Source organism: Aulonocara sp. 'chitande type north' Nkhata Bay, linkage group LG13 (genome assembly GCF_057382095.1).
Source record: "Aulonocara sp. 'chitande type north' Nkhata Bay isolate Kocher_YH1m ecotype deep benthic linkage group LG13, A_spYH_male_GT1.1, whole genome shotgun sequence".
Taxonomy (NCBI): domain Eukaryota; kingdom Metazoa; phylum Chordata; class Actinopteri; order Cichliformes; family Cichlidae; genus Aulonocara; species Aulonocara sp. 'chitande type north' Nkhata Bay.
Window position 1 is genome coordinate 24,106,026 of NC_141356.1, and position 24,406 is coordinate 24,130,431.

The 24,406-nt window shown below is 38.9% G+C and overlaps 1 protein-coding gene across 1 annotated transcript in view; it reads right to left on the bottom strand.

Annotated features, from left to right (window-relative positions):
- The window catches only part of LOC147316116 (protocadherin-15-like), a 181,365-nt gene that overhangs the window by 39,992 nt on the left and 116,967 nt on the right, over positions 1-24,406 (bottom strand). The window contains exons 21-24 of the mRNA XM_086259324.1: positions 22,555-22,767; positions 18,690-18,806; positions 15,153-15,293; positions 13,714-13,826 (exon numbers count right to left, since the gene is read on the bottom strand). Coding sequence (XP_086115450.1) covers positions 13,714-13,826; positions 15,153-15,293; positions 18,690-18,806; positions 22,555-22,767 — 584 coding nt within the window. The remainder of the gene's footprint in view (positions 1-13,713; positions 13,827-15,152; positions 15,294-18,689; positions 18,807-22,554; positions 22,768-24,406) is intronic.

Sequence of the window (24,406 nt, forward strand, 5' to 3'; positions counted from 1 at the left end):
TTCCATAAAAAGTGACAAAAACATTAGTGTCCGCTGTGCGTGGGAAGAAAACTTCTTTTTACAGCGAAAAAAACCCTAAACTTCCAAGGAAGCACCGAGTAGCTACGACGTAATGGGAAACTCACAGAGCTGCCATATCCTTCCACTGACCGCAGCACACCTGCACCAGGGTAAACCTCCGCCTACCCAACTCCTGCTTTACAGGTGAAAATAGAGCAACAGGACCGCTGAGTCTTTGACTTTATTTATTTTCTGCTGTGTTTTACTTGCATCTATTTGAAAGACTGAGTGTAAACACACAAAATATTTTATTTTATGTGGTGGAATGTGCAGAAAATAGGTTTAAATGTTAAACTAATTTCTTCCAGTCAGAGAATGTTGCATATAATTAAATTTTTGCTTGATGCATAAAGTTAAAAGATTAAAACTAATAAAACAAGTTAAAAAGAGACTTTTCCATTTGATTACATTTTGTATGATGGATTATGCAGAAAAAGTAGAATTGGGCTGAAAGATCTATCGCTTTATCACCTCTTCAGGTTGTAAATCGTGTTTTTAAAAAGTAACTAAGTAACTAAGTAATTAATTACTTTTGAAAATAAGTAATCAGTAAAGTAACGGGATTACTTTTTGGAGGAGGTAATCAGTAATTAGTTACTGATTACTTTTTTCAAGTAACTTGACCAACACTGGCCATGATAGCTTAGATATTTCAAAGTTATCTTTTTTGGCAAGACTCAATTCTCTTCCTAGAATACACAATATAATACAACCAATGTGAAGAAAAAAAAAAGATCCAAAAAGCCCACAATAAAAGCACAGCATAAGCTGTAATTCTGTCTGTTGAAAGTACACATTAAGTAGCATTAACAAATCAAATAGATACAGAATACATCTACTCCTTAAGAGCCCTCTACACTCAACAAAAATATAAAATTGACATTTCAACTGCTTTACTGCCTTCTGCTGTTACATATACAGAAAATGGAAATCACAAAATATGATGCATGAGTTTGCTTTGAGCAAAGTAGGAGTGCGGAAACTTATATGTGTAAGCGAGAGCCTATTTTCAAGCAATATAGAGCTAGAACCCCCCCCCCCCCCCCACCCCCAATATATTATTAGATTAACCAGAGAGTCAAAGGCATTATTTCAACCGAGAAACAACACTGTGCAATGATTCAGACATACTGTGGCAGCTCGAATCTGAAGGCAGATAATAGATATTACTATAACCAGATAGCATCAGATAGCATTAGAGACAAATGGAAATACCTTATAGCTAAAAACCTTTAGAAGTTTAAAAAATAGCAGGTGGTAAAGACAGCGGATATTACAGCTATGCTTATGAAAATGGAAGTGCACATTTACATCAAGACTAGAGTGGTGAAATGCAACAGCCTGATCATTTTTAGCACCTGCTGTAAGATCATTGCTGTATCTCATGCTCCTAATCATTCCTTTCTTCTTCTTGCACTATTTATTGTGGCGACCCTTTCATAAATGTGAATTGATTGAGCTAATAAAAGAAAACACTCATTTAAAGTAACATAAAGCAAGTTCTGACTGCTTAGAGGGTGAAGTGTAGATTCCAGAAAGAAAAAAAAACCTTATTGTGTAAGCTGTCTGCTGGAAATGACTGCCTTTGGAGTTGTATAGGCTACTTTACAAGTAAGCAAACAGAAGAACAAAGAACATACTGATTGCCACTTTAAATGTACAATCATGCCATCTTTATATTATGATGGTAAAAGTAGATTGTAACCATCTAATGATGTTGCTGCAATCTGTGTTATTAACAATTAATTTTACAATAACAATCAGTTTTGACAAGAAAACACTTTCTTCATTTTTTTGAGAAAGACGAGGCCAACACAGTTGTAATGTGAGAAAATGTCTGGGTCACGTCCTTCTGCAAATTGCATCTGAATAAAATAAAGTGCCTCTGTTAATGTACAGCACTCTAGTTTAAACTCTTAACAGCTGAAGTGCAATAACCTTTTGCCAAGTATTGTTCAACTTCTATACTGTGGCAACATATTATGTTTTTGTTTTAATTATACATCTTATTTAGCAATCACTATAGTTCAAGCTATTTCACCATTTTTGAGACAATATTGTTACATTACATGTTCATCTAAAAGTGTAATTTGGCACTTTTCAATTTATGGCTCGAGTGCAAATATCTCCCTCGAGGTTGCCAGCACTGCACAGGCAATGTGACATACTTGCAAGCTTTCAAATACAATATTATCATTAATGTAGAGCAGTTCAAAAAGACACATGTTTTTCTTGAAACGATCAAGGCTTCCCCATATTCCTAAGTTTGTGTACAATTGAAAAATCCATTACCCACGCCAGCAAAGTCTCTCTCAGCTGTATACCAAATGTAATGCAGGCAGATATTAACAAGCAATGTTTATGAACGTGTGACTCACAGTTACCAATAGGTTCTTGGAAAAAAGAGAATCTAACAAACAACTAATAAACTTCTTAGAAATCTGACACTCCTGGCATGAAGTGATGCTTAACTATGTGTTTTCAAATTATAGCATCCTGTTCTATAAAATGAGAGAACAATGTTTACAGCTTTTTCTGATCATGCTCCTCCCTGTGCTGTACTACGAGGGACTTATCCACCAGACGAAGAATTTCATTTGTATTCACAGCAGCCTTTTTTTCTTCGTTCCACAAGAAAGAAAAGCGGCTTTAATATGAAAAATATGAAAATACGAAAAACACTGGCAAAGCACATTTACTGTGCAGCCAGACGCTGTTTGCCAGGTTAGCCATGTCAGCCCACAGGACATCACTTCACATATCATCCACCGGGTTATTTCGCATACAAGAGGAGCAAGCAATGTTTGGATGCTGGCGGATGACTGTGTTGTCCAAACTAAGGCCAGCTTTTTGAGGCTTGCAATGTGATACCACAAGGTGCCATGAGGGCACTGCTGCCCTTCTGCATGTTTTACACTCAAATTAGCCACTCTACTACATCAACACCTGGAGGTTTTACTCACAGAAAGAGATTAGTACTACTCTACCTAGCAGAATAGAGAAAAGGCAGCATACAAACTCTGTTGGGCTGGTCAGCACAAACTATAAAGACCCCTTTTTAATGTTGTGTGTGAGGGTCCAGTCACATGTCTGAAGTCGGCACATGAGAAGATAAAAATACTTTGCTTTAATACTGGACACCATGACCTGATGTGGTATTGAAAAGGAGACAGCCAGCTGGGATTTACTTGCCTAAAAAACTGTAAAAACTGAACTGAGTTCGTATTGGTTGGAAGCATTATGGGAATCTTGTGAGCCCAAATTCACTCAAGCAAGAAGGACACAGATGTCTTTTTCAGAAATACTTTATATAGCAATGAAGATATAAAGAAGAACAATGTGAGTTCTTATTTCTTTATACTGAATTAGCATGTCCTAAAATATTGTGATACATGGGGGGAGCTCAAAACTAAAGTCAGATATGATATTAAATATGAATTCTGTTCATATTTGATATGTGAGTCATGGCATAAACTAAGAGACTATTATAGTTCATGTTCTGCCAAACTGCAAAACACTTTCTTCCCCCAAGCCGTCAGACTCCTGAACACTCAGTGACTGGACTGAGACACACACACACACCTTCATACACATCACTGCCTCAAGCACTTATCTACACAATCTCATACACAGACACACATGCATACCTTCATACATCAAGTTACTTTTTGCACAACTCACTGTCATTGTTGCACTTTTCTATTGCACTGTTGTGTCTGTATTGTTCTGTTCTGTCTGGTGTTGCACTTTGTTTTTTGCAATTTTTGCACACTTGCACTTTATGTAGTCCTGTGTTGATTGACTGTTATATGTTATATGTACTGTAGCACCATTTTAGGAACATTGTCTTGCTTCACTGTGTACTGTACCACTTCACGCGATTGAAATGACAATAAAGCCACTTGACTTGATTTATCATTGGGCTGCACATGGCCGACTGAAAACTTCATCTATCAAACGCAAACAACGTTTCTACACATAATTGCTCTATATTGTTATTGAGTCTTATTTGGAAAGTTAGTGTGAGCCTATAATAGTTATCATACTGCTGTCTTTCCCAGCTCTCAGCATGGACCTTTATGTGATATTTGGGATTTGTGTGGTGAATGAGACGTGTCTGTTAGACAGCCAAGTGATGCCTGCCTGTTTAGCAGAGACAAGTGAAAGGTCAGTGTGTTTCTAGTGTTTAGATGTTTAAGGCTCAGGGCACCAGACTCAAACTTGTGGCTAAAAATCAATCATGCCCTTCAGCAGCATGAAAGAGCTCCCCAACTTACAGCTGTGATTCAGGAGGAGGAAGAAAGGATAGCAGAAAAGCATGACAGATAGATGGAAAAAGAGAGGGCTTTTTCCCCTTCTTTAAATGTAGGTTTTCAGAGAGGCATAGTGGCGGTTGTGTGGGTGAGCATGCTGTACGGTTTACAGCTAACCCTTTAAATGCTTGGCAATAACGATAGCTGAGTAGGCTGTGAACACCTCTATCACTTGTATAAATGTCTGGCAAAACAACAGTCCCAAGAAGGCTGCCAATAAAAGTGATGTATGCTATGAAAGCCTGTCATCTGACTAATTATTTAAGAATTACAACCTTGTCTGAAATGAAAATGTGATTTGGATTGGTTCTGTCTAAAAATGATAAAAGCAGTTTTCCACCTGATGTCAGGAACAGTTGATGGAGGATATGTAGTTGAGTAGCATCTTCCTGTTTAGTTATCTAAAATGAGCAGTAATAGTTTTGTGGAGTACATCCTTATATAGGCTAACTCAGTGTTTTTTGATTAGTAGCAAATGGCTGTGGAGTCCAGCATGACTGGTATTTCAAACTACAGGGTATCTTGCAAGTTGAGGCATAGTGTAGCCATTTATGAATCAGATTACTGAGAACATTAAATCAGTCACTGTGGTCAGAGGGCATCTATAGGGAATTTATGCAGTGCTGTGGTCTATAAATATAACAAAACTGCAGACTAAAATACTACAGTATTACACGCTATAAACTATTACCACTGACATTCACATTAAGGACCAGAGTAACAACGTCTAATGAAGAAACAGGGAAAAGTTATGTTTCAAAGCTGTACAAAGTTGTTTGTAAAGGACTGTGCTTAAGCCTTGAGCCATAGCTAAATTCTTTATATTTTGCTAGAAAAATGGAAAATAGGTGTAGTGAATTATTGAAATCTGTTCAAACATACATGAGAATACTGTATATAAAAGAAAGACAGGGTTTGAAGAACTAATGAGCTTGAAAGTCAATATTTGGTATGAACACCATCATTGTTCGACACACCCTGAATTCTCTTAGGTGGGCTTTCTTTTTATTTCTTAGATAAGTCTTCAGAAATAGTTCTCCGGGTTTCTTGAAAAACACATTCAAAGCTCTTCTTTGGATGCTGGAGGCGTTTTATTCTGTTCTCTCTCAAGACTGGTTCAATAATCTTGAGGTCCATGGTCTGACGGGAGGCAATCCATGACTGATAGTGTTCCATTATGTGTTTTTCTATCCAGGTATGCTTTTACTACATGGGCAGTGTGTTTCAAATCATTGTCATTGTGAAAAATGAAGCCGTTGCCAATCAGAGGTTTTCCAGATTGTATGATACGGTGGATTCAACGCTAAAGATAGTTTTCTGCATTCAAAATTCCAGCAATTTTGACAAGACCCCCCACATTACTAGGGATGGGTACTGGTATCTGGTGCCATGATGGCACCGGTTCTGACATAAATGGTAGTAACCAGACCAAAAAGCAGCGCACATTTCGGTGCTTTATTTCGGTGCTTTTTTTTTTCCTGAGATGTGATACGTATCACATGTGATACGTATCACATCTCAGCTAGATTCTAGCCAATCATTTTACGTTTCCGAGGATAGTAGGCGGGCCCAGGTTCTTTTAGAGCAGAGCTACAGATTAAAAATGCCCAAGGCGAAGCGGTCGAAAGTCTGGCTGTACTTCATAGCAAAATACGCAAACTCAGCAGCCTGCAACAAGTGCTTTAACAGTAGCACCCCCAGGCTTCTACCTTTCTACCTTTAAAACCCGGAGAGCAGCCAAATGGCTGGTAGGCTTTTAGCTAAGCTTTAGCTTCAGCCAAGTGGAAGCTAAATTGGCTAGTCATTCATATGTATATTAGGTTGTTACCTGGGAATTCTGGAGGGAGGGGAGTGGGGGTTTGAGTGGATTGAGGAATTTCCCTGCGAATCTTGTTGACTGTGCCGAGGATGGTGGTTTTCCGTCTAAGAAGTTTTTGCGCAAGTGAAAGCGATGTGAAAAAATTGTCCGTGGTAACATTTCTGCCCTTGTCTAGGAATGGTTCCATCAGCCTCATTACTACATTTTCAGAAAGTCTCTCCCCAGTGGGACGATTGGGGTCCTTGCCAAGATATGGGAAGACATTGCAAATGTACTTGGATTTTAGGTCGCAAGCCACCCAAAACTTGATCCCAAACTTGTCAGGTTTACTTGCAATATACTGCAGGAAACAGCACCGAGTCTTTGATGGGAAAAGCTGTTCATCAACGGTCATATGTAGACCAGGGTTGTAGCACGTGATGCAGTTGGTGACAAATGATCCCCACACACTGGAAATTGCAGCGAACTTATCAGTCTTTGCTCGATCACTGTGGGTGGACTTGTCATCAAAGCGTAGGTGTTGCATGATGTCTTGGAAGCGGTTTCGTGCCATAGTTCCAATTATCTGTGGGTTTCCCAGGTTTGCTGACCAGCAGTCATTTAGAGATGGAACCCTGTTAACCCCCCGCAAGATGACAATTGCAATAAATGCCATTAGTTCAGGGAGGTCCATGAACCAATGAACATGCTCCATGCACCACTCAGCAGGCCATTTGTAAATATGTGTACAAATGGTTGGTTTTTTGTACTGTTTTTATCAATAAATCTCAGCAACAAAGGACATACACCCATGTGTGTTGATTTCTCCCTAAGATGGCAAACTGAAACACTCCAAGTTGGTGACTTTTGGAGATTTATTTCCCTGGATGATTGAGAATGCATCAAGATGAAACACAAAAGGAAGTTCACAGCTTTTAGCAGCTCCCCCACCCCCTCAATCACACCCCCACTCCCCTCCCTCCAGAATTCCCAGGTAACAACCTAATATACATATGAATGACTAGCCAATTTAGCTTCCACTTGGCTGAAGCTAAAGCTTAGCTAAAAGCCTACCAGCCATTTGGCTGCTCTCCGGGTTTTAAAGGTAGAAAAGTCAAATGGCTGCTCTCCGGGAGTTTAAGTTAAGCTGATACTGGAGGTAACACCTCGAATCTGATGAAACACTTGGCGACGCATAGCGTTTTTTTAAAAGCCGAGAAATGCGCCGTATTTGATAGCTTGCTGCGAGACCTCACACCGAGCACATGTACTGCGGGTGTGGTGCCTGTTATCGGACCTGGAGTTAGCAACATCCCCCAAAAACCCGAAGAGTAGAGTCCTGGCCCGTAGCCCTGCCAGAAATGATGACGGATGATGATGGCAGCAGCAGCCGTTCTTCTCTGCGTGAGTAGCTTAATGTTGTTCGTGTGTAATTTACGTTGAGTAGGTTAACCGCGTTATTACATTAATGCATGTAAGGTGAACTAGCAAACACCATCATAGCTACATGCAGCTGTCTTCTTGTTTGATGGCAGATACTCCCTTCACCCTGGCCAAAAAGGCTAAAATGACCAAAGAAAAAGTGGAAAACAGTTAAACATGAGAGGTTTTAGGACACAGTTTGCGTTTTTTCCATTGTTTAAGCACTGCTTCCATCCAAGAGTGATACCATATATGCCCTATAGCTGCAGAAAAGGCTAACATTGATATCTTTTTACAAAAAAAACAGCTGAACATTAGAGGTTTTTGGACCAATTTTGTGTTCTCCATTCTTTAAGCACCGGTTTGAGCACCGTTTAAGCACCGGCACCGTTTCAAAAGTATCAGTTTGGTACTGGTATCGGATAAAACCTAAACGATACCCATCCCTACACATTACTGGCATAAATTCAGCCCCAGTTAACAACAGAGCTTCCACTATGTTTTACAGACAGCTGTAGACATTCACTGTTGTATCTCTCTCCTGAACTCCTGTGTGTATGCTGATGACACTTTGAACTAGAAATTACAAATTTAGATTCATCACTGCATAAGAACTGCTGCCTCTGACTATCTCTCTAAGGGCTTATGTTATTTGGCACCCTGTTTTGTTTCCTTGACAGTAGATGGATCAACCGAAGGACCAGTCTCAGGTCCAGTAGTACAGTAACAATCAATGTTTCCCTTTATTTCTTAAAGACACGGCGTTCATCTGCTGTTGTTAGTTCCTTTTAGGCCTAATGCTGCTTCTTGTCCTCTACAACGCACAGCATGCTGAGATATGCCAAGTTGTCAGCTAACAGCTCTTTGACAGTCACCTAGTATAGGTACTTGGTATTTGGGAAATACCTAGTATAGCATTTTATGCCAGTTTGACAGGCATAAAGAACTATTTAATTCCTGCCAAACTAGGTAGTCTTTGCCATTTTCACGGGTTCAACTAGAGAAATAGGAGCATATTGTGTGGTTTTGTGACAAGCTGCTGGTGACAATGTGCCTAAAATTTCTTTTCCTACATTCCCTGGGTCAGCCCTTAACTTTGGTGCCTTTAGTCAGCTTGAATGATTCACAGGTCAGTGTTTAGTAGCTTAAATAACAAAAATTCCCTGAAAATATTCAGGTACTGGACTGAAACTTTTTGAAAATCAACTATAAAAGGAAAAGTACAACAACAGTAACTTTATATAAGGTTGAGTGTTTAAAAGTGTTTTTACGTTCATTTACATTATGCAAATAAAGGATATGCACACATGTAAATTTAGCATACTGCCACTTTGTGTAATGGTTTAATTACTTGAGGTGGGAATGTGGGTGCAAGCACAAGCAGTGACACTATGTTGTTTATTGTGATAATGTTGACACTCTTCATTGTGCTAGCATTAAAAATAAGAGCATTGCTTGATGATGTGCTGTAGTGCTCTCACCAAGATTACTAAACTATTTATTGACAGGTATTGCATAACGGCCACATGATATTCTTTCCATTTAGTAAAAAAGGCCAACTATTGCAATCTCCTGGAAAGTGTGCAGGTAGAATGAAATGTATATCATTTATGATAGTTATTTTTCTGATACAACACAAAGTAGAAGGAAAATACTCTGTATAAAACTGAATATTTGCTAGAAAAACACAATTATTTCCAGAGACATGTGCTTAAAATAACACCTGGAAACAAATAGCATTACATGTTTAGTAATGCAACATATATGCAATGAGCATTTAGTTATAATGAGCACATAACTTACACCAAAGTGACAGCTGACATTTACAGAAATACATCCCTTTGCTGAGGAGAAAATGAAGAACTATAAAATGAGGAGAGACGCAAAGGGAAGAGAAAGTGAGAAAGAAACGGACAGAGATATAAGCTGAGAAGAAAAATTCGGGGGATGTGCGAGCTCGGCAAGGTAGGGGGGAGGGAGGAGGATGAAGTGGAGGAGAGCAAAATGACATACTCAGAAGCAGTGAGGCAAAAGTCTCATGTGATCTAGAGTAGATTTAGAAGGTGAAGTGCCGTGGGGGAGATAAGCAGCACGGGAAACTGCTCAGATCACAGGTTTGTAACATAGGGCCAGAGATGTAGCCTCAGTACAAGAAGGAGGATTCACATAGTGGGTCCATGTTAGATAGCAGCTTAGCCCTCCTCTCTAGTCACACACACAGAGAGAGAAAAAATATATTCAGTAAATATTCAGTTGCTTCCCATGTGCCCAGTGCTAAAGACTTCCCTAAAGGGTTGTGTGCGTGAGTTCCATTTAAAGGAGCCATTCACTCTGATTTAATGATAGAGCTCCAGAAAAATCTTTATCACCCAAAAAACCTGAGCAAAATCATTGTCTGCTCATTCACATTGATATAATTAATCTCTTCACAATCTTTCACATAAAAACATACTGGAAAGCCTTAAATGAATAGAGAATTAGTTCAAGCATATAATATATTTAAACAGTGTCAAATACTCATCCTGTTGCCTTGAAAAACTAAAGCATAGTAATTACATCATTCCAGTTGCTGAATCAACAAGTCAGCAAGGAACTGATGTCTGACAGTTCAGAAGGCAAAAAGAAGAGAAAATCTGCTGTGTGTGATTGAGAAGAGAAAGTGAGGATGAGAAGGGAAAAAGATAAAGTTTAATATACAATCTCAGTTCCAATAACTTTGAGATTCTGTGTAGAATGTCAAAATCTTATAAAAACCATATTTTAAAAATAGCCATTTGACACGTTTTACTATTTTATGAAAAATATTGACTCATTTTTAAATTGATGGCAAGCAATATGTCTCAAAAAGGAGCAAAAAAAAAGCCTGAAAAAGTCAGTTGTACTAATGAAAACAGGTGGAGGAACATTTTTGAACCAAACAGGTTAATTAGCACAAGATCAGTAACATGACTGGGTAGAAAAAGAACATCCTAAAGAGGCAGAGTTTCTCTAATATGAAGATGGACAGAGGTTCATCATCTGCAAAGAACTTCATACACAAATTGTGGAGAATAATGTTTCTCAACATGACATTGTGAAAACTAGAATATCTCATCATCTACAGGGCATAATATGATCATTTAAAATGAAAACAAATCATTGAAAACGTACAATTTTGTCACAGAAATCACTGCATGGGATCAGGAAAACTTCCACAAATTCTTATTTGTGAACTCCATTTATCATGCTATTCCCAGTTACAGGTTAAAGCTCTCTCATGAAAAGAAGAAGCCATGTGTAAACATGGTCCAGAAACATCATCCTCTCTGGGCCAAAGCTCATTTAAATGGGAGTGAGGCAAAATGGAAACTGGTCTCTGGTCAAACGAATCACAACTTTTTTTTTTTTTTTTAAAACACTGATGCCGAAGGAACCATGTGGCTTGTTATTAGCTCTCAGATCAAAAGCCCACAACTCTATGTGGGTGGACCAGTGCTTATGGAATTGGCAGCTTGCACATCTGGAAAGGCATGATCAGTGCTGAAAGGTACACACAAGTTATAGAGCAGCACATGTTCCCACTCAGCATCCAGCAAGACCTTCGGGGATAGTCTTACATATTTCAATAAGAAAACACTAAACTGCGTACTGCGTCGAGAAAATGGCTTCATAGTAGATATAGGTTTAAGTAAATATTGAGATAATGCTTTTATCTACATTTCAGACAGACAAAAACAACAAGATGTTTATCTAAACTCTTCTGAAAAGCAAGTGGTAACATGCCGCTAAAGCAGCAACTACGGCATAAGCCATTTATTTTATCCAGCATTGACTGGGAGCTTCTCATTTCCCTCTGACAGATGGAGGAGACCAACCATAAAGCAGTAGAAAAAAATCATTAAGTCAGCCAAAGCCCTGCAGAGTTGTTTTAATTGTGTGCTTTGGTGCTGTAGGCATAGCTCACCTGATTGCTGCTATAACTAACTGCCTTCACAGAGACAGACGAGATCTTCAGTGGACATTTAGAAAGTGATTTGTGTTCAGAAGGTTCCTTGGGGGGGGAGGACAATGTGGAGAGACAGAGTGACTGGGAATGAGGAGACAGATCATTGCGAGTGAGCAGATTGGATACTCTTCACTGGAGAGAACCTTGTCCAGCAGGAGAGGCTCAAGCACCTGGCTAATGCTTTCACGGCTCATAATTTACAGCAGGCCTTCCACTGCGTTTGGTTAGCATTGTTAATGTGAAACCCTACAGAGGTCTATGCCTGTGGTCTCGACCTTCTGAGTGTGCTTCAGACATACCACTTATTCAAAGCATTAATCAATAGCCTTTTAACAGCTATGTTGCTGTGCCTGTGTATCAATCATTGAATAAAGCTGAGCAACGGAGGAACGTGAGCACACACACAAAGTGCTGGATTATAAACCATCAGGGAATTATTTATTTGGTGTGCACACACTGAACCATATGAGGAATGCACATATACACACACTCTACCAGGTACAAATTACCAAAGGTGAGATAGGCTGAAAGACAAAGCCAGGCACAAACAATGAAATAAAACCTAAAGTGCTGCGTTGACAGGTTGGTGAGGACTTACTTTTCCCTGTCTTATGCATAAAGGCCTACCGAACTCTGTTGCAGAAGACAGTCTTGCCAACACTCCCTAGTCTAACTGACATAGAAGCTAGTAAATCAATCCACTTAGAACAAGCTTTACTTTAAGCTCCTAATGACCGCAATGTGCCAGGTAACTATGCCATCAGACCTTAACGCTTCACAGTCTGAATGCTGCAGAACTTGACCTACAGCGGCAAAAAAATAAATAAATAAAAAAAAACAAAAAAAACAACCGTTAACACTAGTTTGCCCTCATCAAAGAATACTTTTCTCAGCAGTGTCAGCTGGCAGGTTAATAATCCATGTTTATTTTGAATTATAGTTTAATTCTAATTACATTTATATAATTCAATTATGTATGACTTCTTGGCCTCCTTCTGAGTCAGAGTATTATCAGCCCACCCAACCTTGTAGATGAGCATGTCTATAGAGGGTATATTGTATGCGAATCCACTAGTCATCTTAGGCCACTGTAGATTATGTCTTCTCATCTTGCATCTTCCTCTGCAAGTTTAACAGTCTAAGTGGTTGATCTTGTCAAAAGAGACTCTTAAGAAAGAGGAAAGCCCTGTTTCTCCCACAGACAGACACAAATGTGATTTACAGCAGCGATGATATGCAGCATCTACCCTGCAGCTCTAATATATATTGATACATAAAACTCAGTGATCAGTCAAGCACAGAGAAGAGCATCATGGAGCTGGGAGATGCCGTATTAGAAATGATACCTCTTTGCAGAATATTCATGACATGAGAACAATAACGCAAACGGATCTCCTCAGCTTTTATATCCCCGGGAGAGCGCTTAGATCAGCGGGCCAAATGCTCCTGGTGCGACCTAGATCTCGGCTCAAGACCAGAGGTGACCAGGCATTCACCGCTGTCGCACCCTACCTCTGGAATAACCTCCCTCTAGCTATTCGGGCGTCTGATTCAATTCAATCTTTTAAATCTCGATTAAAAACGTATTTGTTTAGCCTTGCTTTCCCCGCCTCCTAGAGCCCGCATTTTTGGTGTACTGTGAGTTATCTTTTTCGCTTTATTAATATTTATAATGTTTTAACTTTCAGCCTTTCGGGTTGTGCCTACTATGCCTGGTGTATTATTGGTTAGTTATGTGACCCGCCTGTTAGTATATTTTATTTGTATTTGTATTTATTATTGCTCTAACTCGTTCTGTGAAGCACTTTGGCATACCTGTGGTTTTTTAAATGTGCTATATAAATAAAATTGTCATGTATTGTAAAGCCATCATTAACACAGTTATAAATGTTCATGAAATTGCGACCTCAAACCCTTTGTGCATATCACCAACTGCTTAAATATTGATCAGAATATTGGGGAAGATGAATGTGATGTGACCACAGACACAAATGTGTCTTCAGGTGTTCTTGTCCACTTTCTCCAGCGTTTTACACCTATTGCCCCTGTCTGGCACTACAGCCTAAACTGCTCTTTGGTGTGTGAAGTTACAGGTTGGAGGCAGCTACATCAACAGCCGTGTCAAGGAGACTTACGTGTACTCTTCCTGGGTGAAGATTGGGATGCGAGAAGGCTGAAGGACTGTGATCTCCACCAAAGTGCTGTTAGACATCACTGGCTCCCCATTGTCATAGGCTATCACAAAGAGCTGCAGTGGAGCAAGAGAAAACATGTGAACAAAAGACACATGCAAATGCAAGCACTAAATTAATACATTTTTTTAGCCTCAACGTCTGCTCTCTGCACAAATAATTCCTTTTTTGGGGATTGCCAGTCATTTTTGCAAACATGTTCGGCATCCTAATAAAGACACAATGGCAAATCTGCTGTGGCGAGCAGGCTGCAAAGCTCCCAGAGAGTGAGAATGAACGTATTGATCTACATTCATAGACTGTGGAGAAAGGAGCTCGGGGAAGGGGGGGAAGGGAGGGTGGGGCTGAAAGAGAATGAACATAAAAATGTTGTTTCTTTTAAAAAAAAAAAAGAAAAAAAAAGAGTGTAAGTAAAAGAAAAAAAAGACAGATTAGGGCACAATATGCTGCAGCGCATGCTCAAGTGTTCACACCCACAAGCCTATGTAAAGTCACTGGAAATTGTTAAAAATAGCTCTATGTAAAATGCCTGGGAGGGGATTTGTTTTATCTAGAAAACTCTATATTATTTGTCACAGAGACAAGTTAGTTAAAATCAAAACGTTATTTGATTTTAAAGTATCATTTTAAAAAAAGACTACACACATTTCTAACCCACTAAAATTTAGTGGAACTTGTATCACTTTAAAACAAGTCAGACAGACAAAAGACAGCACTATGACTATGATGATTTTATCATTATACCATTATAATCAATTGTCAGTTCCACTGCTGCAATCACGTCATGATTACATGTTATATCACGTCATTACTAACTCGACGTGTCAAATTATTGTGAATTTTTTAAGCCAATAAATATCTTTTTAAATAGATTTTATGGCTTTTTTATCAGCCAAATAAAGTGCTACTTTATTGAGTAGAGTATTAAAGCAGAATTATGTCAGTCATGAATTACAATCACTGGCTATTTCCCCAGTTATATACTGTCCTGTAATAATCAGGCTTTCAGCACCGCCACTGTATCTTATATCATATTTCTCACAATCACTCAGCTGATAATCATAACTAAACACCGTTTACTGCCACTAGCACACCGGTTGTCTTATGTGCTATAAACTACTCAACCACAACATTTAAGGCACTGACAGGTAAGGTAAATAGCAGTGGTCATCCTGTTAAAATGAAACCTTGGGTCCAGGCATTCATACAGATGTCACAATAACACATACCACCCACCCAAACATAATTCAGCTTTAACTCCTTTAAAAGCTTAAACAGCACATCTTTTTTTCTGCCTCATCTCTGCAACCATTAAGTGACACTGACACTTTAAGCAAAGGGACCTCATCACCACCTCTGCTGACATAATGGCTGTCACTCACGTTAAAGGTGACACTGGGCTCTTCATTGAGGTTGACCTTAGTGATAATTCTCCCCGTTTCTGCTTCCACATCAAAAATACTCCCACTGTATGGCGATCTGTTCAGATCCACTCTGTAGCGAACCAAACTGGCCGGAGTACCCTGGAGGAAGGAGAAAGAAGAGCACGAACAATATCAATGCAATAACAATCCACTTATCTGGACCCCACATTTTACATATTCAAATGAAAAGAAAGATGATGAAAACAGAGTACTTCAGGGTAATCTGATACAAAATGCAGTCAGGTCATAAAGGACTAGTAAAAGTACTTGCTTAGCAACACGACTCATAAATGTTATATTTTGTTATTTTATTATGCAACAGAACTGCAGTGGCTTATGTTTAAAAACAATTGCTATAATAGTTCTAATATAATAGTTCTTGTCAATTTTAAGAACTGAGAGCTTTTCCTCATAATTTGGTTCTCATCAGATACTCCTAAATAAAATCATTGTTATTCATTGGTTCAAATCTAGTAATCTAATTGGAAATAATATTAAGAAAAATTCATAAATTCATCTTTTTAGTCTCCAAGGTAACACACTTTGCATTCATTAATGCCAGCCTGGACTTTAATATGAACCTCTGATTAACATTAACCACGGTTGCTGATTACTAATCATCTCTATAGCTTATCTTATTCTAGTTCCCTCCCTGTGGACCTAAAACTGAGTCTGATTTTTAATAATCTTCTTGAAGCTTCCCTTCTTTGGCTGAACAGCTTTTGCTCCTCGAGGACTGGGTAAAACCTGGAACTAGAGAGAGGTAAAGCTTGTAGTAGCAGTGTATCTCTTGGGAGGCTTACTAACAAAAATGTGTCTCCTAGAGGTTACAAAACCATCTGAGTGAATTCACTAAGGGGATAAAACAAAATCCAATCTCTAAAAGCTCTTCAGATTGTTTTCTGACATTTAATTGAAAAGATGTCAGACCAGGACCACCAATTACGGAAAAAAATATCCCCCACTAACTTCAGTAGTAAGACCTCTGCAGTGATGGCAGCAGCTTTGCTCTGGTATTGCCAATATCTGTTTTTTGTGCCCATAATTTCTCATTTGAAGTGTCTAAGTTAATATCAAGACCATATTGTTATAAATAAACAGAAATAAAAAAAAATAAGACCATAATGCTAAATAAAGAAATAAATAGGAATAAAAATAAAAACCCAGACAGCAAAACTATTCACTGGAAAAGAGTGCTTTTCTTTATATCCTCATATTCCTCGAGAAACTAGAAATTAAAAGCAATTGGTGCTCCACATAACTCAGGAGAGATGTACAAAAATATGTAAGCTGTTGAGTGTTGTTACAGGAATATTTGTCCTTGTCTGCCGTGTCCACAGAAACGTTCAGCTGCACAACCACTTGGTCTTGTATGACATTCTACACATGGGATATGAATTTTTTATAGACACCGCCTGAGTGAACTCACTGTCGTTAACATTGCAAACAGGCGCCCAAAATGTCATGCATGACAAGCAATGCTCAAATGCAGTAAGAGAGGGGGGGGGGGGGGGGAAACAAAGATCACCCTCACTGTTTAACAAGTGAAGAAAATGCAATTAAAAATAAGATGTGTGGGTGTTTATTTCTAATTCTCTTCAACATAAAAATAGCAAATTCATTAAAACTGATCAATCTCAGAAGCCCTGAGAGGCACTGAACAATGCTTCAGAGACAGGCAACACAAAAGCAAGCCTTGATCCGAGAGTGTAATAAAGTCAACACGTCAATACGACTTATTTTGTTGGTTTTGGGAAATTACAAATGACTCATTTGACTTGTAAGTGACTAGAAGGTTACTGAGGAAATGGGAATCGCTAAAAGAAGAAAACTGCCTCTGCCGTGATCAACCCAATCACAGAAGAAAAAAAACAACAGACTCAAAAATAACAGACTGTTTAAATCTTCCCCTGAAGAATAAAAGGTTTATACTGGAACATTTGTCTCCATGGTGATCTCCTCTCTCGTTCAGGGTGATATTAACATTGACGTTATGGGGTTGAGTGGTGTGCAGAAAATGCAGTTACTTTTTAAAACCCATTAGTATCACTTCTGCTAAAGTGCAGGTGGACAGGTATTATGCTAGCTTTACAACAAAGTACAAAATGTCCTCTACAAAAATAATTAAAAAAAGAAAACCTCATTCAGGAGAAATGCATTAAAACCTTCACAAAACACACTCATTACTTACATGTGTCAGATTGACATGACAATTCTGTTTCTTTATTATGCTGGCAGGGTTTTGCTAGCCTGCTTAACAGAGAGGGACATTTGTTGGCATGTTTAGAAATCACTAGACTCTTTCCACCTAACAGGTGTGTCCATGACAGAAACTGGGTTAGTCAGCCCTTGTTAGTAAACCAACACTTCTTTCTGTTAAAATATTTTCCCATGTCACTCCATGACTTTGTGGGAAGATATGGATGATTTCCAAACTGTGTTTTAGTGCTGCTAGATCTTTGTCAGTTAAAATAGTGACCATGAAAGAAAAAAACAAGACTTCATTTTACAAATGATGATACACAGGGTTTGGATTTTAGGAGTTCACTATCAACTATCTGATGGACAGGTGTACCTCCTGAGAGACAGAAACCCAGGATGTGGGAGTGTTTTCTCTGGGAGGAAAGGTAAGATGTGCAATCTGTGACATTCTTGAGATGCTCAACCACCTACAGCTGGCACTGACAGGAATCAGTATCTCTGTGCTTACATGCTGCAGAGAGAATGCAAGATTCTTCAGACCTGGTGAGATCCGACCAGCGGCTGTGCTATTAATAAGAAGCATCAAGTTTGCTTTCCAAAAAACATCCAGAGCTGGACACGACTAGCACATGGCGAGGAGGTCGCTAGGAAATTCAGATTTCTATTTTTGACTCTGAAAGTTTTTAAAGATAAATCAATAATCAAATTTGATCACTGAAGTAATTTGATAATGTTGCTTTAAATATAAAAATCACACATAAAAGCCAAGAGGAATAAACCAGTGCAGTCGAGAACACTGCTGGGTGACCAAGTCCAATAAAATATGAAGATTTTCTCAGCTAAATAATACTAAGACAAGAATTCATAAAAACTGTACTATCTACACATTTCCAGTCTCCCCCGGTTGTCACAATTTCTTTTCTGCATGGAGTAATGTTCCTTGGATTTCAGACTATATTAAGACAGCTCCCAACAGATCCTGCTCAGATAGTGAGGCAAAGAAGTTTGAGGAAATCTGACACTCTGAGGCGAGTGAATGACTCATACAAATGGAGATGCACACCTTGCAGTTAGAGTTGGTTTGGAATAAACTTTCACACAGCACTGCAATTCTAATAAGAGCACTGAGGTCCTGAAAACATCTTTTAAATGCATCATGTGAAATGACATTCTGACAGACACATGTAGGTCTGAAATCATCAATCAAAGCCCCCCACCCCCCTTTCATCTCTTTCTCCACTGTTGCATATCTTAATCATAACATGTGCACAGCATTTTTCAAACAGTACTCACTGGTGGGTCTTGGTCCTCAGCATAAACTGTGGTAATGACTGTTCCTTTCTCTGCATTGGGTGCCACCATGCCTTTATACAGGTCTTGCTTAAAAATGGGGGCGAAATTATTCATGTCCTGAAATGAAACACAGATCAGTTAATATCTTAGTGCCATTGTTTACCTAAACATTGCAGTTCATATGTTAAAGCACATCAGGTATCAGTAAAAAAAAACAAAAAACTTATTTTTACTTCATGTATTAATAGAGTAAGGCAGAAGGGAATAGAAAGGGTCAAATGAATTCAGCAATATTCTATCACCACTATGTTTTCTAATGCTGTTTGCATGGTGAATTAATAATATGATAGATTTTGCAGTTGCTGCTCTACTTGACTTCAGTTAACACTTCAGTAATTCAGAATGCCCCCTGGCAGAGCAAGTAAGTCCCCCAAATAAACTCTAGTTTGTAGCCTTGTTAACATATGCATTTGGTGTTTTTTTCCTACGCCAGAAGACATATCATTAGCAAACAAACAGCCAAGTCCATGGCACTTTTGCTTTTGCCTTAGAAGTGCTGAAACACAGATTAACTCAGTCAGGATTTCATACATAAGAAAACTAAAGAGTAAGTCTTTTCAACTTGCTTACTTACTAGAGCCAGTAATACAGAGGAGAGGCTCATCTAACATTAGCAAAGTATTATTATGTATTTGATAACAGAGTAATATCTGCTCACTATGCAGACCTCTCAGCTCAGTCACTTAACTTAATACCTTCATTTAAGAACAGTAACGCCCAACAGTGCCCAATAGTGTGTATTACGCTATTCCTAATAGTGAACAGAATACATCCACGTGCAACATAAAGGCATGTGAAAACAGCACAGCAGCTGTCTGAAAATTAAATGTTTCATTAGCAATTAAACTAATACAATGGCTAGGTTTTTTCTTGTTTTTCTCTGTGCCAGAATGTTTGATCTGAAGCGAAAATCTCATCCAAGTATGTTCACTTCACAGATAAACAAACACAGTTTATGCTATACTCAGTCATTTCATTAGGAACACATATTCAACTGCTTTAAACTTCACAAAAACCAGCCAGTCACATGGCAGCAGCCGCATTTAGGCATATAGACATGTTCAAGATGACCTGTTTAAGTCCAAAATGAGCATCAGAAGTGGGAAGATTATGGCATAGTTGGTTCTATCAGACAACACTTACTGCCACTAACTGCATAACCATCTCTAGGGTTTATAGAGAAGGTTCAAAAGAGAGGAAAATATCAAGTGAGCAGCAGTTCTTTGGGTGAAAAGGTTTGGTTGATGTGAACGCTCAGAGCAAAGTGGCCAGACTACAGGCTCAAACTCAAATAACCACTTGTTACAACTAAGGTATGCAGAAAAGCATCTGTGATGCATTGTGGGCTTTTAATGCTGGGGTGGTACCTGATCTGAGCTTTTATAGTTTAAGAACAGGAGACCAAGGCTTCAATTCACACACGCTCACTGAAATTGGACAATTGAAGATTGGAAAAAAAATGCTGCTTTGTTTTGATTTGAATGATAGGGTCAGAATTTTCCCTGGATAACACAAGGCTCGATTTGTCTTGCCTTGTGTCAACAATTCATTATACTGGTGGCGATGGGAATATGTTCTCAAAACCTCACTGTACCTATCTAGTGATGGCTGCTTCCAGCAGCATAAACAAAGCTAAAATCATCTCAAACTGGTTTCTTTAACATGACAATTAGTTCACTCTAGACAAATGACCTCCTCAGTCACCAGATTTCAAAGCAAGAGCACACCTTTGAGATGCGATGCTTTGATCCATCATCACGTCTCAAAGGTACACGAGCAGGAGATTCACATTATAGACGTGCAGCCTGTGAAATGTCATCATGTCATTCTGGACTAAACATCCCTGAAGAATGTTTTCAAAACTTTTTCAAAACTCTTGAAGAATTAAAGCAGTTTGGAAGGCAAAAGAAACTAACTCTAACTAATTAATGAAATAGCCACTACCTTTATTAGATAACATTACAGGACCTGCTAACAGTGGATAGGTACAAAACATTTACTGTCACTAGCAAATGATGAGAATAACAGATGATGGCAAAATTTAGTTTAATAACAATAATATTTAATCAGATCATTATGTAAATGTGTATGTGTATGCTGAGCTTTCAGGCTAGTATCTGTGTTCCAACATTTAGAAATTTTAAAAAAAGAAAACTGTTTTATCAGCATTCAGTTATTAATTGCTCCCTAGAACACGTGAGAGTGTCATCATAACAGCACAGCTTTAATCACCTTCTCCTAGTTAACAATGCACAGCAAAGCTCTACCATGTTTGAGTCTGCAAAGAAAGAAAATCTTGTCAACTATGCAAACCTTGCTTTGCTGTGTGAAAATGAAAAACTCAGTAAGCCATTCACATTTCTCTCAGGAATAGCTTAACTCTATTATAACTACTGGAGCCTGATGTTTCCTTCTCCTGAATTTTCTCTTTACTTTCCTCTGTTTTGGCTGAGCCATGGGCAACAGTATGTGTTCTATAAGCTCAGTGGTGGAGGGCAGTCTCCCTTTGATCTATACACAGGTTTAGTGTTTCCTAGCAGAAAATCTATGATACAGCCCTTGCTTTGAACAACAAAGTCTGATCCTTGTGCTGCAAGTGTTCACAAGGAAGCCGTGTCTGCACATATGTATGTGCTACATGTACGTGTAGAGTACATGCGACACTTTTGCCACACACACGCATACAAACACGTGCATTTATGAAGTTAAAAACAAAAGGAAAAACTTTGGGAGACTCAAAACAGCAGCACAAGGAAAGCAGTTAATCCATCACAGCAAAGTATATGATAAAGGAGGCAATAACAAAACAATACAAGGGAAAAAATCAAACATAGATGACTTCAAATAACTCTCCGGGTGTGTTACACGGGGAAGGAAGTAAAATCAGTGGAATCAACTCTATCTCCATCCCTAGTTCCCTGGAAGCCTGTATGAATCCATTAGACTCATTCTAACTCATATCCGCCATTTGAAATAGCAGTCGCTGCTTTGATATCAGTAGCTGTGCAATGTTTATCCTATCAAACACCATTCCTGGGTGACAGCAAAAAGAATGCAACAAAGCTTTTCCTTATCAGAGGACAAAGTCACTCTACAGGTTGGCAGACCATGTGGTGAGCCTGCTGGATAGGCATTTGCTCTCATTCTGTGGAATATCAAAAGCTTAACTCTACAGACTTGGAGACAGTCACTGTGGGTGGACCGAATTCATACACAGAGATAAATGTGAACACATTTTGAAGAATACCTCAGAGTTAAAACGCACGACCATTAACACACGCATACACACATGAACAGTATCACAATACAAGGTGTCTAATCCTTTCGTTGGGATTCAGCTGTTAATCTCTTGAAAGGCTGGGAAGGGAACACAAGCTCCTGAAAAACCTGACATAATTGCTGTCACAAAGTTAATGAGTCATTCAAGTCAGGGATAGCACTGTGTGCCAGACAGAAACACATATCCATCAATTCTTTTTTTTCCCCTTCCGGTGATGCTGAGAGGACGAGCAGGTCAGGAGGCCAAAACGTGGTTTACAAAGGGAATACAGTCGCGTTTGCAATAAATGGCATTAAATTGAATTTAACATCACAAAGCAGTGCAGGTACAATACTGTAATGTGTCTCTATTCTCCAATCCCCTTTTGAATTGTGGCTTATGCAAGCTATTACTAATGTAAAACTATGCTAACAATTCACTACATATTCACTGCCAGTGCTGCACATCCGGAGGGACAGTGCGGGAAGATGAAAGGAGAATAACACACAGGAGGGTTTAGTAGACAAGTTATCTGGAGGCTCCTACCATGATGTGGACTGTGACAGTAGCTTGCCCAGGAGGCATGACCCCTCCTTGGTTTACAGCTTCTACCTGGAATGTGTAAGAAGCCAGGGAATCGAAGTCCAGGGTCTGCAGTACAGCTAACACCCCTGTTACAGGGTTCAGGGAAAACAGCTGCCTGGCTGATTCAGTCTTGATCCGATAAGTGACATTGGAGAAGAGATCTAAGTCTACCGCCTAGGAGGAGAAGGAGGAAAGGAAAGCATTAACACTGGAGAAAGTAAGGTGATGAAAGAGGAGAGAGGACGAGCCTAACATTATAATTTCAAAATCAGAACCTTTCATATAAGCTGGTAAGCATAGGCCATAGACAACGAATGGTGATGCCCCTTTTTTTTACAGTGTAGGAGCTACTTGGATCAGTCATTAATCAGACACTGATTAAATTAAATCACTATGGAGAACTCATTGCATTAAATCACAAATTGCAAAGTAGAGCGATGGCTGCTTCAATAGGAGATATATTAGATGCAGCATAATGCAGGACATGTTTTTGGGGGATTCATTAGCCACTTACGCAGTATTTCACTCATAAGCAAAAAGAAGACTTAAGAGTTATTACATTTGTTAAGTAAGAGTAAACACAAAGCGCAGCTGAGGCGAACGGAAATCTTTGAGTATTAAGACCATGAATGTTTGTGACCTTGTTTCTCCTGTGCTTCCTGTTTTTCACAAAAGCAACAAAATGCCAACACTGAGAGGAAGAGAAGAGTTGACATAAGGACACATTTTGCATTTAATGTTAAGGAAAAACTTTACACTTTATATTTATTATTTCTAGCATAACCTTATGATATTTAGTCAACTAAAACTAATACAATTCAGATGCCATATATTATGACTAAAACTAAATCAAAATTTGCCGTGAAATGAACTCTTGTTACTCTCATAGCATTGCTAACACCCTCAGAGCTGACAGAATTGAGAGTGCCAAGTGTGGTCTGCACTTAAACATGCTCATCTGCACGAAAACACTAACACACACACACACACACACACTAAAGTAAGTTTAACTGTGGAAATACAACATTTAAGATTATTGCTAAAGGGCCAATGTCTTGAAAATCTGAAAAACAAAAATTCCTTTATGAACACCTTCAAAGTTGATAGGTTGCATCCTCAGGGGAAGACAGACATATGCACTGAGGAACCCACATACATAGCTATCTGATACAATATAGTTTATCTTAGTCACTTTTTCTTTCTTTTTGTGTGAGATTAAAAAAAAAACTAAGACAGACTCTGTTCTGTTCTATCTCACCTGTGCTATTTAGGTATTTTGCCAACCACCCTGGTGCGCTCAGAGTTAATGTGTCGTCTAGGAGATTAATGGTGTCACAGTGCCACTGTCACTCACACCCTTCGACCTCGGCCCCCACCTGCCCTTCTTCTCCCCCTCCCCCTCAAGCTTTATCCCCGTCTGGGAGATGTCACTCACAATATCCCAGCAATTACTCGCCCCTCTGCTCGCGTTTGCTCCTCGTGCACCGGGTTTTTCGACACTACACTTCGGCGCAAACAAATGCACTGCTGTTTGACAGGGTTGAAGCGATGCCAAAGACAGATTACACCAATTGAAAAAAAAAAAAAGAAAACGTTTTTCTCAATTTCTTTCACAACAAACAATAAACATTCTATTAACATTGGTTGTGAAGGATCGAAAAACAATTCTCTTCTGAAGCCAACGATTTGAGGATGTTTTCAGTTTTATTCTAAAAAAAAAAAGCGCAGAGAGCTGTCACCGCACTGCATAAAAGATTATGTATGTTGCTGGCTGCATAATTGCCTCTGTCTGGAAGCATTTGACATTTTAAAC